The sequence below is a fragment of the Monomorium pharaonis genome, chromosome 5 (assembly GCF_013373865.1).
Source record: "Monomorium pharaonis isolate MP-MQ-018 chromosome 5, ASM1337386v2, whole genome shotgun sequence".
In the NCBI taxonomy this organism is placed as follows: domain Eukaryota; kingdom Metazoa; phylum Arthropoda; class Insecta; order Hymenoptera; family Formicidae; genus Monomorium; species Monomorium pharaonis.
In genome coordinates this window covers 2,991,529-3,011,185 of record NC_050471.1, presented here as the reverse complement: position 1 = coordinate 3,011,185, position 19,657 = coordinate 2,991,529, and the positions used below count along the sequence as shown (strand labels likewise).

Sequence of the window (19,657 nt, the reverse complement as noted above, 5' to 3'; positions counted from 1 at the left end):
TAGATCGCGTCTGGGAAGAGAGCCGAGAAAACCGCGACCCTTCTCTTTCAACGGCCAACGAGGTACATGGCGCTCCGGACGTGTGTGAACGAAGTTCGAGGCGCGCTGGTCCCTCTCTCTACCACCACTATATACATACATACTACGGTATCCGTTCCGAGTACTCGTGAGATCACGAGTGGCCCGAAGCAATGCGTCAGCGCCGACGACCGTTGCCCAAACAGTATCTATCTATGTCAGGATTAAAATACTAGGATATCAAATACGCGCGCGCGCGCTCAGACGGCCGGGGCAAGGAAAAAGGGATGCGGAAAGAGAGAAAGAGGTAGTCGCAACGCGCGGGCGAAGGGTGGACGAAAACCGGGGAGAGAGAGAGAGAGAGATTCGGGGAGCGGATGGGGTCCGCTTGTTCTCTGTCTAAACGGGGGATGCGCGGCGGTAAATAAAATCCATCAACTTGTCAGTCCGGTCGATGGACGCGCTTCTCGTTCTTCGTGACCGAACGTTCTACGGGGAAGATTGACGCCGGCCTTTCCAGCGTTATCGCGCCGAGTGGATACACGGTTGCGATGTCAATCCGACTCTATCTGCCGTACATCAGATAGATGTACACCTTTTATGTGTATTCCGTGGGCCTTCAATTAATTTTATCGCGATGTCTCCTGGTTTCTTGCAGGCTCCTCCAACGGTCACAGCCCGGTTCTAAATCTCTCAAAAACGGCGGGAAGCGGAAGCGTGGGCGAGCAGTCCGGAAGCGAGGCAGGTGCGTCGCATCGTTCTCAAGACGACGAGGAGGAGGACGACAATCTGTCGGAGGACCTCGAGGACGACAACGAGAAGGACGAAGGTACGTTTTCTCCCAGGCGTGTGCGATTCAACGCGATCTGTCGGTCATTTGTATCTCTGATAAAGCGATCGGCTCGAAAGAGATCGTTCGCCTGGCAATCAATTAAAACCGCGTGATAAAATGCGCTCTTTCGCTTTTAACGCTCGACGTCGAATGTCGAAAGGACGATTTCGATTCGAGAGGAGAGATAGAGAGAGAGAGAGAGAGAGAGAGAGGTGGTGAGAAAGGATTCGTGCTCGTGAAATAATTATATCGATTTTGCCGGACACGCCGCGTTTAAAGACGAGTTCTTCTAGACGACTGGCGGGTCAGGGCCTCTCATCCATCATCTCTACCGAGAGAGCGCGAGGGACGCTTCGGGATTCGTCTTCCATCGCGCTTTGAAAAACGCGCCGCAGCGGTTGCCAAGTCGCATGTAGATTCGAACGTTTTTAATTGCCTCGAGTTTAGCAAAAAAAAAAAAAAAAAGAGTACTTTGCAGGGATACTGAATTTACTGTAATTATTTCTTTTTTCTCTTCTTATCGAAATAATTCTTATTGAATACCTCGCGTGCTTTGCGACAACGAGTCCTCTTGTCCCCTTAGCGGCGATCATCTCCAAAACGCGCGTGTATTCTACGCGAGGAGCATCACTGTCGAGGCAAAGCGATCATTAGACTCGTATCTTCGGTATTTAGTTTCATTTTTCTAATGAAAGATGGATCGGGCGATCGAATCTCCGTCTGAGCTTTGTACCGTCCTCCTTCCCTGTGCCTTGTTTCGGCGCTCCGGATTCACCGGAGCGTCATAATCGTTTTGATTTCTGATCTACCCGACCATTGTCGCGCCGGCATGTTAATTGATCGGTCCAATTAATGAAGCCCCGAGAGAGCCGATCCTAAAAGTCGCGCGCATCCGCTACGTGGGATCGATTCCGCATGACGAATGCATTTCCTGCAGCGAGGAAGGAAAAAGAAAAGAGAAGATGGCGTTTGATCGTCTCGTGTTGTCTTAATTAATTTCGTTTCCCTCGGACCGCGATTTAATGCACTCGGGCGCTAGTATCGTATAAGGAGAAAGCGCGCCTCGCGCGGTCACGAGTGATTTACGGGCAAGGATTCTCATAGAAATCACAAGATTATTCGCCGTTCCGGTCCTCGTGCCTGCCGCAGGCTCGCTGGAAAATGTCGGGGACCGCCGCGCGTCCGGCAAAATTAGGGGATCCCGCGTGTACCCCCGAATTAGTGGGCCCGTAAATTGTACGAAATACGCGAGTTAGACGTATAAATTCCGGGCACGGGCTTGTGTACGACGAGAGAAGGGAGGGGGGAGGGAGGGGGGAGGGAATCAAATTCGTGTCTCGCAGCGTGTCGTACGCAATACACGGGTACGTCCTGCCCATGGGGATCGAAGTAGAACCACGTCGAACGCCTGTGGGAGTGTACACGCTCGTGGAATGCAGTTCTGATTTAATGAGACGCGTCACTATCTCTCGCTCTCGTTCTCGGAATCGTATTCACCGCGATTTCGTCGTCGATCTCGCGTCTGACAGTCCTCGCCGAATCCTCCTCCGACCATGTCCGATTATTATGCTCATTCGCTTCATCGGGAGATATGGCTTCTTTTTCAAGTCCCGGGCATATTACATACACAGGCGGCAGGCTATATGCGTGTATATTGGACTTAACTTTCTTTTTGATCGTGGACGTGCTTCTCGTCGAGAAATTCGAAGGGCGAAGGGCAAATTCACGTGCCTTCGCGACGAAAAGATTTCGAGAGAATGGCGACTCTTGTCCAGATAATTGTAATGGGTAGAAAGATATAAGCGCACGGAATAACGCCGAAAGAGAAAAAGAGGAAAGGATCTCGCGCGCGCGCGCGCGCGCGCGATTTTAGGAGAACAAGGGAAAGGAGAGGAGAGGTAGGCGCTTCCCTATCAAAAGGTGCCGGCACCAAAGGTGCGCTGAACATTAAATCGGCCAATGGCAATAAGTAACTGATTGCCGAGTGGTGCGTTGTAGGTGCGCGCAGATAATTAAAAGACGATACCAATAAACCACATATCGTTGGCCGTAAAGCAGCCGGGCTGCTAAAGCCCACGGTGTGGGCCGGTACCACGAGCGATCACTTAAGTCTGTGGAACCCACGCAGACATCTTGTCTCACCGCCACTCTCCGGGGCCCTGCGGCAATAACCATAAGGCATCCTTTATTTGATCCCGCTGGAGCCTTTTCCTCGCCGATCTTGGAGAATGATGACCACGCGCGCGGAAACCTGGTATAACGACAGAATACCAGACGTGTGTCAATGAGTTTCGAGAACGTGTTTCCAAGAAGTGTCCCGAGCGATCGGCTCAGGGTGGTCCAGTTTGCCTTCCTTATTATAAAGTAAAAAAAAAAAAGTAGATAACATATTGATGATTCAATGCAGACGATTCAAATTGGGTTTGAATTAATTTCATAGAAAATGCTTAGCGATGCCTGACATTAATTTAAAATGTTAATTTTATCCGAACAATCGAATAGGCGCTGTAAATTACATTGTTAAGTCGTCAATAATGATACTTGGTTTTTCCCCGGTATTTCACAGCGAGATGATGAACAGCCAGTCGACCGAGACGCGACTAATCGTTCGAGGAACGCCGTGTAGCGTTTAATCTGTGAATTTAATTCGCCCGCGTTGACGTTAAATCAAAAAGTGGCGAAGGGTAACAAGTAGTCGTCGCGAGATTACGACTTCGAGACACGCACGCTGTATAAGTCTCCTGGAGCCCCCTACAACCCCCACGTACTTCGGATGTTGTTCGACGTTCGTGGCGGTGAATTTATCATTGACGTTTCGCCGTGGCGTCTTCGCCGAGAGGAAATCGCCACGCTGAAATGAGCTCTCTCTGCAGCGCGTTACAGAGAATAGGCGGCATTTATTTAACGTCGAGGAGTATTTTTCGAAAACCGTTTTTTCCCCGTCGTGTTCTCGTCGGTTATTCTAGATGTAGGTAACGTGGAACTTTTCTTTTTTCCTTTCAGATTTGTCGGACGTGCCGGAAAACCTGCCGTTGCCGGCACCAGGCTCGGAAAGTCCTCCCCAGGCCCTGAATTACTCGCAGATAGCCTCGGCGGCGGTCGCCGTGTCTCAAAGCGCCCAGGACCCCTCGGTCTCGAGTACGGAGACCCTGCTGAGGAATATCCAGGGCCTGCTCAAGGTCGCGGCCGACAACGCGAGGCAGCAGGAGAGGCAAATCAACTACGAGAAAGGTCAGTGGCAGGGCTTTCTTAAGACACTTGAGGGCGCTCTCCACAATTTCATTATCTTCCAGCTCTCCCAGAACCACATTAAGAGGCATTAGTCCCTGTCCCGTCGACGAGAGCCGCTATTCCTCCCCTCGCTACCCCTCCCCCACTTACTCACTCCCGCTCTTTATCCAGCCTCCTCCCTCATCTACCCGTGTCGCCTCCCTCTCACGCTTCAACCTTTGCGCTTGACTTGCTTGTACCGCGTTAAGATCGTGGATAGACAAAATGAGAATGATAATAGTCGGGGAGAGCTGGACATCTGAAAGTGAAGACCTGCGGTGTAGTAAAGGCGCGATGTGACGAGTACCACGCACAAATAATATACATAAATTTTGCTTTTTATCTTAATGTTAAATTTTAGCATACATCTCGCCATTATTTATTGACGTTTTTTCTTTGCGCAAAGTATTTTAATGTCCGCGTGCTGAATTGCGCGTAACGTAGAATATTTTTAACGCATTATTACTATGAAAGTCTCTTAAATCGATGCATCGTGCACCTCTTCGAGCTCTGCGCCTCGAAAATGATTCACGGTAAATATTTTGCGCAAGAAACAGCGTGACCTTCCCCAGTGAAATATTGCTCGCAAAAACGTCGTCTTCGGCGTGTTAGGATTAAATTTAAGTGTCGCCGTAGCCGTAGATAGAGTTTGTACCGTAGATTGGTTACGATGAATGTAGGCAAGACCCATTAAGAACGAGTCGGCGCGGCGCGAGATGACGTGCAGCATACGACTTCTTTCTCATTAACGCGCGTGATAAATCGGCCGGCGTTATTATTAAATATGTTCGTCGCGAGATCTCGGAACGTCAGACGAGAAGAAAAGAGAGAGAGAGAGAAAAAAAAAGGAAAGAAAAGAAAAAGAAAGAGGTCGGCGCACGGAATCGCTTCTCACGGCGTCGAGGTTGCTTCGGGACTGAAGCGAACTTAACTTAACGACATAACAGACACATCTCGATGTATAAATCGTCAAGCCATTTATTCGATATCGATCGAGTGTCGTCGCGATTTGATCGTCGCAATCGACGATTGACAGAGAATCGCGATGGAAACGACGATAACGCATAAGTGGCACAATATACCCGTATGTACAGGTATCTCTTTACTTGTATCGAAACTTTTGCTTATGTTTACAGACTTTAGTAAATCGATTAGATTGTAAGTATAACATTAATATTTTATATAAGACATTATTTCAGCAAAACAATTTTATTACAAAAAACGATTATGGACTTGTATTAAGAAAATGACAAAACAAGCTTGTTTTTAACTATAATTCTTAACATAATATTTGCTATTAATAAAATTAATATCTAGTTTAAGTACAGATTAACTTCGGCAAATGATTGAGAAGCAATATTTTGCCTGAAAATATAACTCTTGATATAATATTTTGAGTATTACAAAATTTATATTTAATTTGGATCACTGGCTAATGAATGCTTAGTTACCTTCGTTATAATTTGCTGATTTATCTTTAGTTATTAGCATGCCGATCGTAAGTTCGAAAAGTCGAGATAGTTGTAAGTAGAGAGACACCTGTACACATGTATTCCTATATTAATATGCTTTCATTACGTAAGTATTATAAATGAACTACCATTGTAGTCGTTAGTTATTACTGCTAGTATGTGATAGTTGTATTGTCGAAGGTATACATTGTTAACTGCGAAATGTAACTGTAAGGGATTTCACGAAAATGTCTCGTGAATGAAATTGTGGAGAAAGGAATGTACGAATAAAAAGCGCTACGTAAAACGACATGCAACGTCAAGTTGATTTCAGCCGAGCGATCACAGTTCATTGGCGTAATATTGGTGAATCATGTAACAAAAAAAAAAAAAAAAGAGAGAAGAAGTACACGCGCGCGCCGCAAGTCGACGTTTTTACACGAAATCCCACATATGCCTCCAATTTCGCTCGCAAACTGTTATCGATCGGCAACATCCGCTTCTGCTTTAACAATACGCCACCATTGATTATTATCGAAGTCAGTTCGCGTTACAGATTCGTCATTGATTTATCTGACGATTTTGAATCCGGGATATGAAATGTCATCTATAAGAGTACCGTAGCTGCATTGTAAGGGATCTTGGTATTTCCTCAGAACTTTTTTTCTCTACGCTGACATACATAAACAATTGAATTGAAGAAATTTAATCAAGTTGAAAAATTTAGTCAACTGATTAACAACTTTTTTCTCTCAGTGTAGAGTCATAATGTTCTAAAGGCTTCATCTCTCAGGTCGCAAAACCGCCACATTTTTAACGCCGAATGTAGCCTCTTCGACGTCGGCGCACATCGGCGATTCCCAGATCGGATTCTCTCGGAAAGGAAGCAACTGACCCGACGCGACGTATCGCGATCTACGCCGGGCGGGTTCTCGACGTACGAGCGTCCGTTATCTGCGTTTTCGCAGGTTTTAAGTGGCGGATCCCCATAAACGCAGCCAATCCGATATCCAGCGCGTCGAGCACCGGGGACCCGGAGTCGCGCGTCCCGTCGGCGCGTTTAATAAATTCCGAGCGAAACGTAACCCCGGGACTTTAATTACCCATTAGCCGATACAAAGTGTCATTTTCAGGGCCGTTAACTAATGCGTTTTGCCGGCCCTAACGTTAGGAATGCCGGGCATCGCGGCCTCGGCGGCGCTCGGGCAGTTAGCTCCCCGCGATTGCATGTGCCCGCCGACTCGCAGGAGAGATTCCCGAGGCCTGGGAGATCCGATAAAAAGAAATCAACGATCGCGCTCCCATGGCCGATGGCCCCCACGTCGCCATTCTCGCCGTTCACCGCCACCCTCGCGACTTGGCGACTTAACGAACAATTCTCGACGACCGTATCCTCCTTGCCGCCTTCGCGCTTTTCTTTCGGCGCTCTTGAAGACATCGACATCCCGCTAATGATATGGGTTTCCGTTAAACGTGAGCGATGCAGAGAAGAAGCGTTACATTAACAAGTGGAAGATTTTTCAATTTTTTGCTAATGCATTATATCAATGTTGATTTAATAAGGATTTTAATTTCTTTTGATTTTTAACTTCCCCCTTTTTTTCCGTGCATTTGCATTCATAGTCCGTGATTCATTCATCATGCAACGCGGGCGATCGGTATCGCGCGATCGAGAGGTCTCTTTTCCCGCTCTGCGGTCGTGCCAGTAAGCACGCGTGTTTTAATAGGAAGCGACACGCTCGGTCGGGCAGCTCGAGGAGAGCTGACTCGCGGACACCGAACACGTGAACACTAACGAGTTCATTTGGCGCGCGTTGCGACGTTAAGCTCGGAATGCGCGGTGCGGCGGTTGTTGCTGGTCAGCTTAACAGATTCTGCGCGCGCGTTCGACGCGGAGATCTCCATGCGAGTCGATCGACAGGCCGGGAAAAGGGGTGGAGGAGGACGAGGAGAAGGTGGAGGATAAAGGGCGCTGCTGCGGTATAGAGAAAAGAAAGAAAAAAAAAAAGACCAGCGACAGTCAACGACGACGACGACGACGACGACGATGACGGAACGCCAGCGGAGGGAAGTGGTCGGAAAGAGAGTAAGAGAGGCCCGATTTAATACTCGAACGAGCCAGCAGCTCGTTTTACACCAGATGGTTTTACATACGGCCACTATCGTGTTACGAACCTCCAGCCGTATGGGTGCATCCGTATCTCCGTCGGCACGAGAGAGATCCGAGCGCCTTCGTACGTGCATCGAACGCACGTACGCACACGCGCACCACACGCTTGGCCCGTCAGTTTTAAGCCAATCCGGGAGACGGGATGCCTTCGATGCGGAATATTATCGATATTATTCGTCTTTGTCAGACGAATCTCTCACGAACAATTGGCCCGCTCGTACTCGTAGGGAGATACCGAAGATCGTTGCGGTCCTAAAAAGAGCGAGACGTGAGAATCGCGGCGTTCCAAAATAGATTTGGAAGCGTTAATTTATTATTTCGTACATCGCACGATTTAACTCGGTGGAGCTTTACGAATTTTTTTACAAGAGAAACTCCGAAAAAAAATCTCTGAACTACAATCGTTGTCTTATAGATGTAAGAATATAAAACCTTATAAAATTAATTACTCTTGAATGTATCTTGCGCTCTTATGAAGAAATTTTGTACTTTTATTAAAGAGAAATATATTCATCTTTATTAAAAAAAGAATTTTTATGAGTGGAGAGGAAGAAAATATCGGATAGAGGATAATACCTTTAAACTAAGAATTAGAATTTTTTAATACTATTGTTATCAAAACAATCATATATTGCATTCTTTAGATGCCTATTATAAAATCGAGATAAAAATATATTTTGCTGAAATTAAAATTATCGAATTATCTCCTTGAAGAATATTTTATATTCTTGCTTCGAAAATGATTGTAGCTTTAATTTTTTTTCTGAGCAATGTTTAATGCAAAATACATGATGGATAAAATGAGGAAGGTCTGAAGACAAATGTAAACAGGTAATTTTTCGGAAAAAATAAAACTTTATTTAATAACATTAATACAGAATTGTATTTCACTAAATACACTATTGGTATTTTTCTCCAGGATTTTTTTCGATCGTATTCTAAAATTTTTTCTTACCGTTATAATCCCGCCTATCATACGTAAGCCAGAAACCTCACGCAAAAACGTTTTGTCGCATAGCTTAGTGCGTTGTTTTCCCTTCAAACGAAAGGAATAATTGCGAACGGGAGATCCTTCCTGTCAAAAAATAATTCCAACGCTCCCGTTCTCCTTGACCAAAGATGTACGCGATATTTTCATTTATCGTTCAAACATTTGCTTATTACCCGTGAAACGTGTAGGCGCACACGCATCTCGCTTAAGTTAAGAATTGAGCGTTTTCGTAAGAAAAAGAGGCGACCGCATCTCTCATCCCTCTCGTTGCCGCCGATAAGTTACATGCCGCACGAAGGACAATATGAGCCCGCCGGGATCCTGGCCGGCGAGGGAGCCAGCGAGGCTACTATCTTTCGATCTTGGACGAGATAAGGGGAGCGTAGGAGCCGTGGCGGGACCAACGGCGTGGATTATGTGCGGTGCATCGTGGTGTCTGGCCGCGCGGGGCCCCCACGGGGCCTCCCTCGAGTTAAAGGCTCCTCGAGCGCGGAATATAAAGAGGGGATTGAGTTGTAGCCGCGAGTGGAGGATCTTATGTAGATTCCTTGTAGATCGTGCACCCGATTCGATCGCGATCGGTTCTCTGTGCCCGGTACCGGGTTAATTAAAATTGTAGGAGCTCCAACGTCTCTTTCGCTCTCTGTCTCTCTCTCTCTCTCTCTCTCTTCGAAACTACCTTGCCATTGTCTCTTTGTGTCTTTTCTCTTTCTTCCTCTCTTTCTATCGCTCTATTCTGCGGCACTTTCCTCGACGCCGCGAGCCACGTCTCCCCGTTTTCTTTGTATCTCGCGACTTGTCCTTTTTCTCTCCGACCTCTTCTTCTTCATTCGCCTCCTCCGGTCCACGGTTACTGCAACGCGGCGACCGCATCTCGCTACATAAACTCCTGCGATTTTCGGCCGCCGCTGCTTGGGAGGCTGCTCACGTGAAATCCTATTACCGCGCGCGACGATGCGGCACGACGGAAAAGAGCCGGGATGTGGCCGCTGGTATACCCAGCCATCGAGTAGGTGTCTGCGTTACGAATGGAACGCGAATTACCGACGCCGCTGTCGTGGTACATAGAGATACAAACGAGACGAGATCGTTTCCCGCGCGCTGATCGGTATATACGGCATCGCGATTCAGAGCCATTACAGTCACGCAAGCAATATCGTCAATCACGAATTCCTCGATTATCGATGTCGTTTTCAAGGCTGCGGCGGTACCGCAGCTTAAGACCTTCGCGAGGAATTGCGAGGGAGATATTTTATACCTCTCGAATGCGCGTCGAATAAGATGCATCGGTGTCCCTTCACTGGGCGGTCAGAAGTCTCTCTCTCTCTCTCTCTCTGGCGAGGCGGAACAGCAACGGCGGGCATAAATATTTCGCAGTGCAAACAGAAATGTTGATACAAACGTCCCGAACGTCCACCGTGAACTCTCGAGACGTCCCGAGACCGGTGGTTGCCTCCTCTTCGCTCGCGGTTGAATGCAGACTGATTGATTTATGCTTAACCCTGCCAACCGGCGACCCTCCCACCCTTCTCTCTCTCTCTCTCTCTTTTTTACTCTCTTGAGATAGGTTAGCTTAACCGGGGCTATCTCTATATCGCCCGGCGAGCAGCCATTATCGCGCAAACTATGTACGCACACGTGTATCAGCGGCACGCTTGTTTTTTTTCCTCCCCTCGTACTCTCTTTATTTTCCACCTTCTCGTTCTCCATCTACCTTATCTTATACACGAATCAATAAGCGATCGAGTACTCTCTCGTTATTGCTTTTCTATCGCTACAAAATTAATTAATTAATTAAATTTAATTAATTTTTTTTCCATTTGTCGCTGCGAATGATCGTTACGCAAAATGCGTTGCATATAATTCGATAAAACCTAGAAACCATCGCTTTTACGGCCTCTTTTTATTTCGCGTCTCATCGGTGGCTCTTATTGCCGTGGACTGTTTGCTTTAATTAGCGTCGGAGGGACGGGAGAGGAGGGGGAAGGTATTGTCTTAGATTTAATTAAGAGTGGAATCGGTTTATTGACCCCCGAACCAGCCCTCCCTTGAACCGCTGCAAACGACGCATCTCGGAGAATCGTTATATGGTGGCGCTTAGCAATAAATAGCTGGCACTTTTATTGCTCCATGAGAAGAGCAAAAGAAACCTGCCGATCTTCTCGCAGGTAGTAGAACGTGGAACAAAAGAGGCGCATGCCGTACCGCGCGTACACTGTAAACAGTTTAGTTTTCAAATTTTAAACGCCACGACGCGATGTCACAAAAGATGCTCCCAAAAGGGAGAGAGAAAAAGAGAGAGAGAGAGAGAGAGAGAGAGGAAGGCAAGAGCGGGATCTCTCTCTACGCCATTAAATATTTTCCACACGATGTATGTACAATATTACGTGTAACATAGGTGTATGTTTACACGCATATCCGAGAAGAGCGAACGGTGCCAGACCAGAACAACTTCCTCTGCATACATCAATTACGCCTCTCGCGGTTCCCATTATTAGCCGCCTATAATTTATTACTTTCCACCTTAATAAGCATAATAATTTCCATGCTATTCTTCGTGCCGCTTCGTATAACCGCCACGATGGTGATGGTGGTTGCTCTTTCTTTCTTTGTCTCTGCATCTCTCTCTCCCTCTCTCTCTCTATCTCTCTTTTCTCGCTTCACGTTGTACATGCGTACATATATAAATATATCCTATTTAAGAGAGAGGAGGCCATAAGTGTGTTCGCGCAGTGCCTACGTCTTCGTTGAGCTCGACCCCTGACCCAGAGACAATCGTTAAGGTAGCGCATCGGGCCGGCGTGCCCAGGCCACAGATATTTAATTACCTCCGGAGTGGAATCGCGAGTGCTGTTATGCTCAAAGGTGCGATCGCGAGGGACGGACGGAACGAACGGAATGATCCGGCGTAGGGAAAACAATATTGTAAAAACTGACCGGCGGAATCGTAACTCCCCGGCTCCCCCGTATCTTCGTTCTGCATGCGCTTAACTTCCACTTGCCACGCTCGTGGCAACAGGGAAGGATACCGTTTCTTGTTGCATCCGACCGACCCGGCCGTGTATGCTTTTTGGGTATCCTCCCGGGTATCGCAGCCACCCTGCCGGGGCGCGCGACACGGGCCTCTACATCTGCGTTTATAACTCAGAAGCCTGGCTTTAGCATCGACTACAAATTGTTGAAGAATCCTCAAGCGTCCATTATAAGATACCTCGCGATTTCATCTTTCTTCTACGTCTCTCATTAATTATAATTTTTTTTTTAATTTACTAGATGTTATCATTTTCTCTGTATCACGGTCTCAAAGTAATTGTTTTGAAAAGCAAACTTTTCCTAGTAATTTCTATTAGAGTTTTGTTTCCCTTTCGACGAGTCCGCGATATTCACAAGGAGTCTCTAATGAGCCTTCCTGGCGACCCGGTCATGGTGTGGACCTTGTTGTTACTCGTAAATCGCAGGGAAACGAGAAGCCGGAGACGCAAAGAGCAGTGTACGCACGTGCACGCGGAACGCGTGCGTGCACACGGCGAGAGGTATATATACGAAAGATACGACCCCCATATGAGAAGAGCAAAAATTGCGAGGACAATACGATGTCGCCGGCCGCGTATGTCGATACGTTCCCACCTGGGGAACGAAGCTGCAGAACACACGGTGGATTGTCAATTAAAGAAAGAGCGCGGAGGTGGGCACCGGGCCTCGTATTCCCCCGGCATAAGCCACCGCAAAAAGAATCGAAGGAGGGCAGAAAAGGCAGAGAGGGAAGAACAAACGGTCTGTATAACGCGCGGGAGAGATGTGCTTCGTAGCGGGCTGCAAACGAGCACGCGGAAGGTACAGGCAGGGACGTTGTGTAGGAGAAGGAGGCGAAGAAGCGGAGAGGAAAGAATTTCAGGGAGAAGGGACCCCGATGGTGCTAGCGAGGCTAATAAATTATGCCTAACACGGGCGGGGGGGGGGAACAACTAGTTGATTATTTATTTAACAATAAAAGGAGCCACGGGGCCCTCCTCCCCTCGCCCTCGAACCGACCGCGCTTCTTCTCCTTCTTGATGCCCAGGCGGCGTGCAAATAAGTTTCGCGTCGACTCCACTGTGCTCGTTTCGCCACGGATATCTGTGTTTGTCTAGCGGGGAAATAATTCCGTCTTAATGGCGTCCTAAATAACGTTGAGCTTACGACTCCTTCCTGGACGCGGGTAGACCAGCGGTCGTCCAGAAGCGTTTCTTTTCGGCGTTTGCGAATATTGTGCGAGCGCGACGCAAAATTCGCCCCGGAAAAATCGCACTCTCGAATTAGAAAAGAACTAGAAAGGGTGGCGTTTTTCTCGACTTCCAATCTCGCGCGAAAAAAAGGTATCAAGCGCGAGGTACGAACGACAGATAAACTGCGCGACGTTTTCAGTGGTGTCGGCAGTGGTGTCACTTAAATTCCGGATTTAACGACCGCGAGGGGACATCGATCCCGGTAGGTGCTCGTCGAGCCTTGCGCGTCGCCACCTTGTATACCTTGTACACGCGGCGCGGCGAACGCGCCTTGGAATTAAGTAACAAAATGGCCGTTTGTACGCGAGGCAGTATACAGTCGAGAGAGAGAGAGGAGTTTCTCGCTCGCGAGGAGGAATCTTTGTCCCTCCCGGTAATTTCGCATCGGCGACGTTTATAAACCGAACATTTACGGCGTCTCTCGCGCAGGGATTCGCGAGGAGGGCAAGAGCGAGGATGACGCGAACTCTGTCGCGCCGTTTACCTTCCTGGCCGGGCCCGCGACTTTGTTTTTTCACCGCGTGATGGTGAATTTTATTATCGCCTTCGGTGTTTAAGTGTCATCGGCGGAGAAAAAAAGAGAGGGAGAGGACAAGGAGAAAGAGGGCAGCGCCTTCTCTTCTCGGAATCTCCTCCCGATTCCGCGCGATAACGATCGAAATTAATTACGATCCCGATGGCGTAATTTCAGCGTAATTCCGGCGTCGCGTATACACGCACGCACGCACGCGCATTATCTAATTTCCGTGCGTACTTCGCGACACGATCGGACGTCGCATGAAATGTCAGCGTGCGGTGATGCAAATTAAAATTCGTCGTGTTTTCCGCGGAATTAAATTAAAATCGCTTCCAGATTGCGCGCGGATAAAATCGCCACCTGCGCGAGAGGGGGGGGGGAGAAGGATAAGAGATTAATTATGAAGGAAATGTCGCCGGCGCGACGTATCGACGTGACGCTGAAAACAAAAACGATGCGACGAAGGCACGGCGAGGAAGAAACGAGAGAGAGGGCCGGGATAAAAAAGAGGAGGAACTTGACCTACCGCAGTTTTAACTACCGTTCAATTATATAGTTTGCTTTCGGGTCGTCGCGCGGGCGAATAAAGTGTGTAATTTACCGGCAATAAAAGAGCAGTAGTAACGGCCGCGCGTGAGAGTGGCGCGAGGGGGTGGGGGTACGCACTGCCTGTGTCGTTAACGACGTCGTTTATTGCCACGAGGAACGAATATTTTGTTGCGACTCGACGAGGCGACAAAGCGTTTTCGATTCGATTCGCGGCGCGGCGGAATCGTCCGTTTTATTGCCGTTGAGTTTCGATAAAAGTACAATATAAGAGAACCGGACGCGCGCGAGAGGAAGAGAAAGGGAGGAAAAAGGTGAGAGAAAGAGCGCGAACGAGCGCCGTTCGGACGAACCGTTTCAAGACTATCTCGCGTCACGAAAATGTCGTCGGGCGCCTTTTTTCCCTCCCTCCTCGCTGCGTCGTGATGCGATAATTGGATTTTGAAACGAAACCTCCCCCTCTCGTCAGTTAATGCGTATAATCGCGGATAATGCGCGCGATAATCCGCACCTACGACGCTAATTTTCTTGCGTGACATCAGCGAGGGATTAGACGAGAAAGTGCGGACTTAAGTGCGACGAGCGCAACTGAACGAGAGAGAGAGAGACGTAACTCATGTGCATTAACCTGTTCCTCTTCTCTCCTAACCTTATCTTTCTTTCTCTCTTTCTCTCTCTATCGTCGTGTCGATCTATATGTATTTAATTATTAATCTGCTAATTGAGCGGTTGCGCTTCGCATTAAGAACTATATCAGCTTTATCTCTTCAGCGAAGTCAAGTGCCTGCTCACTCGAATCGGCACACCGGCGTTGTGCAGACAGGCTAGTATCTGTTATGCGCGTCTAAAAAAACAAAAGAGCACAACTTCCGACACCGTCGTGTTCATAAAGATGATATCAGCGCGTAGGTGCTGAGCCACGCGGTGATGTCTTATTACATTGGGCAGTTATTTACGATCCGCAGAAAAGAAAGGTAAGAACGTGGAACGAGACGAAAAAAGTGCTGGCTGTCGACGAGTTGAGTCGCTTCGATGCTCTCGACACGCGATGCGAAATGAAATCTATTATATACGGGCCGCCCTCCCTTTCAACTCTAATATCCTCTCGGCGATTAATTTTTACTTTCGAAAAGAGAGAAAGAGTATGGGGTGTATTTGTACAATATTGAAAAAAAAAAAAAGATAATAGGCCTGTTCTTTTTCGCTGCATTTCCACACCAGTGCAATAAGTTAGAATGAGAAAAAATATACTTGTCTCACTTTAACTTATTGCACCAGTGTGCAGCAGTGCAGCTAAAAAGAACAGGCCAAATGACATTAATGGCACATTCCGTTGACCTTAGATTTCCATTCTCTTTGCAAACTGCGATCGTATTTGCGTGTAGAAGTAAGCGGATGAAGAGACGCGGCTGAACGTTAAATGCCATTGGCGTAATTGGCCAATGCGCGGCATCAATGAAATTAATAACGCGCGCGGTAGTATAATTTTAAATTACACCTGCGCTATGTGCGCGCGTACGGGGGCACACTTTTAACGCCACGCGGCAAGCTCCATCGCGGCGCACTTACCAACTTTTTATTGACGCATTCATTCGCATTTGAAAAAAAAAAAAAACGCCCCCGACGAGTCGTCTTCCTACAACGTTTGTTTTTCTCCCTTGCCGCGCCGGCAACCCGTCACACGATAACGAGCGGGCAGCTCTCCGGCGCACAACGACAATCTTAATGATAATTTTATACCGGGAATTATTACCCGGTCGTAATAAGCGGACACTCGATTATAGGCGCGCCTCGGAGTCGCGCGTCATGTTCGCGACTCGCGAGCGTGTTGTGCGAAGATGAAGATAGCCCGAGCGAATTCATTAGAACGATTGTTAATTACGGTCTCGAGTGACACGTGGGAGCGGATCGCGAAGGGTTGGAGAAACGGAGCTGGAGAGGAAGGTACGACAGCTGTCGGGTAAAAACCGGGGGGAGAGGCGGAACCCGATTTTTACAACTCGTGCCGTTTCCGGTGCACGCGATCCATCATCATTGTGTAAACCGCTGGACGAGCGTGCGTCAAATCAATAAACCTTAAGAACGAGGAGGCGAATTCTTTGACTTCGGGGCTCGTCGAAAACGTAGGATCTGTCGCGAGAAGGGGGGGGGGCGAGAGGAGGGAGAAGGGCGGTGAATCTTCAGACTAAATCGGTGCCGCCGTTATCGTAGCGGCGAAATCGCCGATCTGATTAAATTGTATGCCCGCGCCCGGTAATTAAGCGATGGGTTAAGGAAGCGGAAGGTGCGCGCCCTCGTTAAAGGATACGTATCCTGTCTCCATCTCCTTCCTCTCTATAGGTCGTTAAAGGGTTATATTATTATTCGATAAACTACAGAAAGAATCCTCGCCGCGCTTCGTACAGCTGAAGATTTTACGATCACGGGCCATTAATGTCTTCGCGCGCCGTGCACGGCCACCAATGGCATGCACGCGCGGACAGTCAAACAGTCGTAATAATGATAAAGATCCAGCTTCGTGACGGTGCATTGCAGAAAGGGGAGAAAGGAGACGGTCAATCGTCTTTTTTTTTTTTTTTTTTCAAAGCTGTTTGTTTCAACGTTGTGCGTTTTCTCCATTGAAAATTACTAATAGCTGTTTTGTAAATGTGGAGAAAGCGTCGAAAGCGCTCCACGACTCTTACGAAAGAATCTTTCTCGCGTTCCTACAAGTTAGTCACGCCAATTATTATTCTTGTCTAATTCCTCAAGATAAATCACGCGAAGTTTCCATGTTAAAATATTCAAGGAGCCAGCTTGTTTCAGTTCATAACTAAATGTTCGTTATCGTTATCGGTTTAATATCAACACAGGCTCTTGGATCGATAAAGTTTGAAGTTCTTGTTCGCGTGTAACTCGAATGTGCAATAATTCCGTCGGATATCCCGTAGAATCTATCCCCGAGGGTGAGGGCGAGAATGGGATTATCTTGAAACGCGAAAATGCTTTTCGGCATATCTCTCCGCGCGAGGAGTTCGACCGAGGAGAACTTTAACGTCGAGATATGTCGTGTGGCGAGATATCGATTGTTGCACGATCGACCGGCTTGTAAGACTTAACGCAAATCATTCGGGCGTTTTTAAATTGCAATGTCACCCTCTCAGAAAGGATTTCTGATACCAAGACAAAAAATATTCTTGACATATTTATTCTTATTACCACCTCGTGCAGTATAAAAATAAAACAAGATTAAGATTAAATCAGAAATTTCATCTTCAGATCGGTCTATTTTTAAATCTATAATATAAGATTGTCCCACAAAGAAAACTAATAAAATAGTACCAAAAGTCATTTTATTTTAGATTTAAGAATTTTCCATTTCTGGAAAGAAATATTTCTCTTTGATAGTAAATATGATCGGCGTTATATCGATTTTATTTTATAATAGATTGAAGAGTAATAGCGTTAGGTCCAGAAATCTTTTCTGGCTACAACAGACATAATTTTTATTAATAGGACTTATTCCTGTTCGTTGAATTTATTAATTAAACTTAAATAAGGGAATATGTTTTTAGTATCATTTTACTAGGTGCTTCTAAATTATATTAATTGCTGAAGAAACACCTTTTTATGTTATGTTAATTTTGTAATAAGACAAACATTATTCTTTTATTTAAATTTTGCAAAATAGTTTTGCTATCAATTTTAATTTATTACATAAACAAAATTGTATGATAAATTCGTGAATTATTATAAATTAAAAATAGAAATATGTTTGAGACATTCTACTATAATATTTTCCTGAGCGTTCATCAGAAGGCGATAAGTCGTGGCGCAAAACCGATTTGTTCGATTTGCCATTCGTGCGAAAGTAATCGGCGAAGGAGAGGCGTCCCCGATAAGACGAGACAAGAACTCTCGATAATCCGCCAATGAAGCTGCGGGCAAGAAATCCAACGCCCACCTACGTGCGCCGGCAGTTTTAGTGCGTACCGAAGTCGAAGACCTGGCTGTTGCGATCTAATCCTATTTTCGTTAGATCCGTTAATGGTTAATGGGAGGCAAAGTGGTCAGCGACCGGAACAAGGGCTAAGTCCGTCTTAAATCCCGTAGGAAGAGGGAAACCCTTGTAGCCCTTAGCCAAGGACCGTAATCCGCATGGGATAACTATTGGCTGCGCTGTTGCTTCGCCGAGGCTAAGTCAAACTGTGCCGAGTGCGCGAGAAAGTTTTAATTATTATCGACAACCTGACATTCTGTAAATTTCGAACGATAGAATGTGCTTATTTCGTGGAAGTACGGAGAGGGAGAGAGAGGGAGAGATTGAATAACCGTATGCATGTTAATGTAAGCGTAATTGGAGCGGTGCATTTCGTTAACTAAAAGTATGCGGGTATGTGCGGGATTAACTGCAATAAATTTTGCAATTATAACAAACCGGAGTTTCGATTCGTAACATTCTTTCGCGAGATCGCGCGGAGGACGCAGGGACGTGTCGTTAGCATTAATCGACAATTGAAATTCAACGAAAGGCCAGATCTCCCCGCAAAGGACTCGTGCCCGGAGGACAGAACTAACTCTCGCGCCGGGGTTATACACTTAATCATTATTCGGCTGTAATATGCAAGGGTGGAAACAACAATATTCTCGTTTCCAGACGAGACTCCCGTCTTGCGGCGGATCTTCACGTAGGCAAATAGTGCAACATCGGGATTAATGAGGATTAGGGTGCGAAATTTATGAAATTCGAGTTTGCGTTTCGGCCGGCGACGGGAGAAACGCAGGGGGCTGCTCCTTTGAGAAACGCGAAACGACGTGAAAATGATCGAGACGCGAGATCGCGCATACGCGCGCAATTAAGATACACGTGAGAGAAAGATATTTTTACCGGAAGGAAATTTTTTTTTCCGAAGAATCGCGGCGACGAGAGGAGGGGTGATACGCGAGACCGTACCACACCGTGGGTATCGCGATGCAAATAAGAGAATACCAGACGCGCGATCCCCGGGGTTGTAAATTACCGAAATAATCCGGCGGTTAATTCCTGCCCGCGCTTTATTACCGTTCTTGATCCGTTAAAATTAAATTCATAAATACCCTCGCGCACGACCTCGAGACTACCCGATCTCCTTCTCGTCTTCTCGCTTGCAAATATTTCGTTCGTCTGTGAACGCGTCGCGACGACCTCGACACTAGATGTTTCTAGAAAAGACTGGTGTTTCGCATAGAGCGCTAGACAGGGCTTGTACACGGGGTAGAGGGGAGGGGGAGAAGTGAGTTGTAACACGAAAACTACATTATACTATTCAAACGATTGCGGGCCACGCCGGGCAAGTTGACATTGTTGTTTCTGAGGGTTGCCTCGGGGCCCTGCGAATATCTTAGCGTCGAGTGTACGCAGCTACGTAGAGATATACATACATTCGCCGTGGATACGTGCATGTATACGTGTATATTTATATGTATGCACACATAATATCTGTGCTTGTGCGTGCCTGTGTGTACACCACGTCGTGGTACAAGCCCTCGGGGGTTGTGAACGCTATACCGCAGCCTCTCTCGTCTTCCTGCGACCGTATATACTAATCAATAACCATGAATCGCTCCGGTAACAGTGC

The 19,657-nt window shown here is 47.0% G+C and overlaps 1 protein-coding gene across 9 annotated transcripts in view; it reads left to right on the top strand.

Annotated features, from left to right (window-relative positions):
* LOC105831539 (dachshund homolog 2) overlaps nt 1-19,657 on the top strand; it is a 193,212-nt gene that overhangs the window by 121,887 nt on the left and 51,668 nt on the right. For all 9 annotated transcript variants that reach the window (XM_036287761.1, XM_036287763.1, XM_028192552.2 and 6 more), the window contains 2 exons: nt 677-847; nt 3,854-4,081. In XM_036287761.1, the coding sequence (XP_036143654.1) occupies nt 677-847; nt 3,854-4,081 (399 nt within the window). The remainder of the gene's footprint in view (nt 1-676; nt 848-3,853; nt 4,082-19,657) is intronic.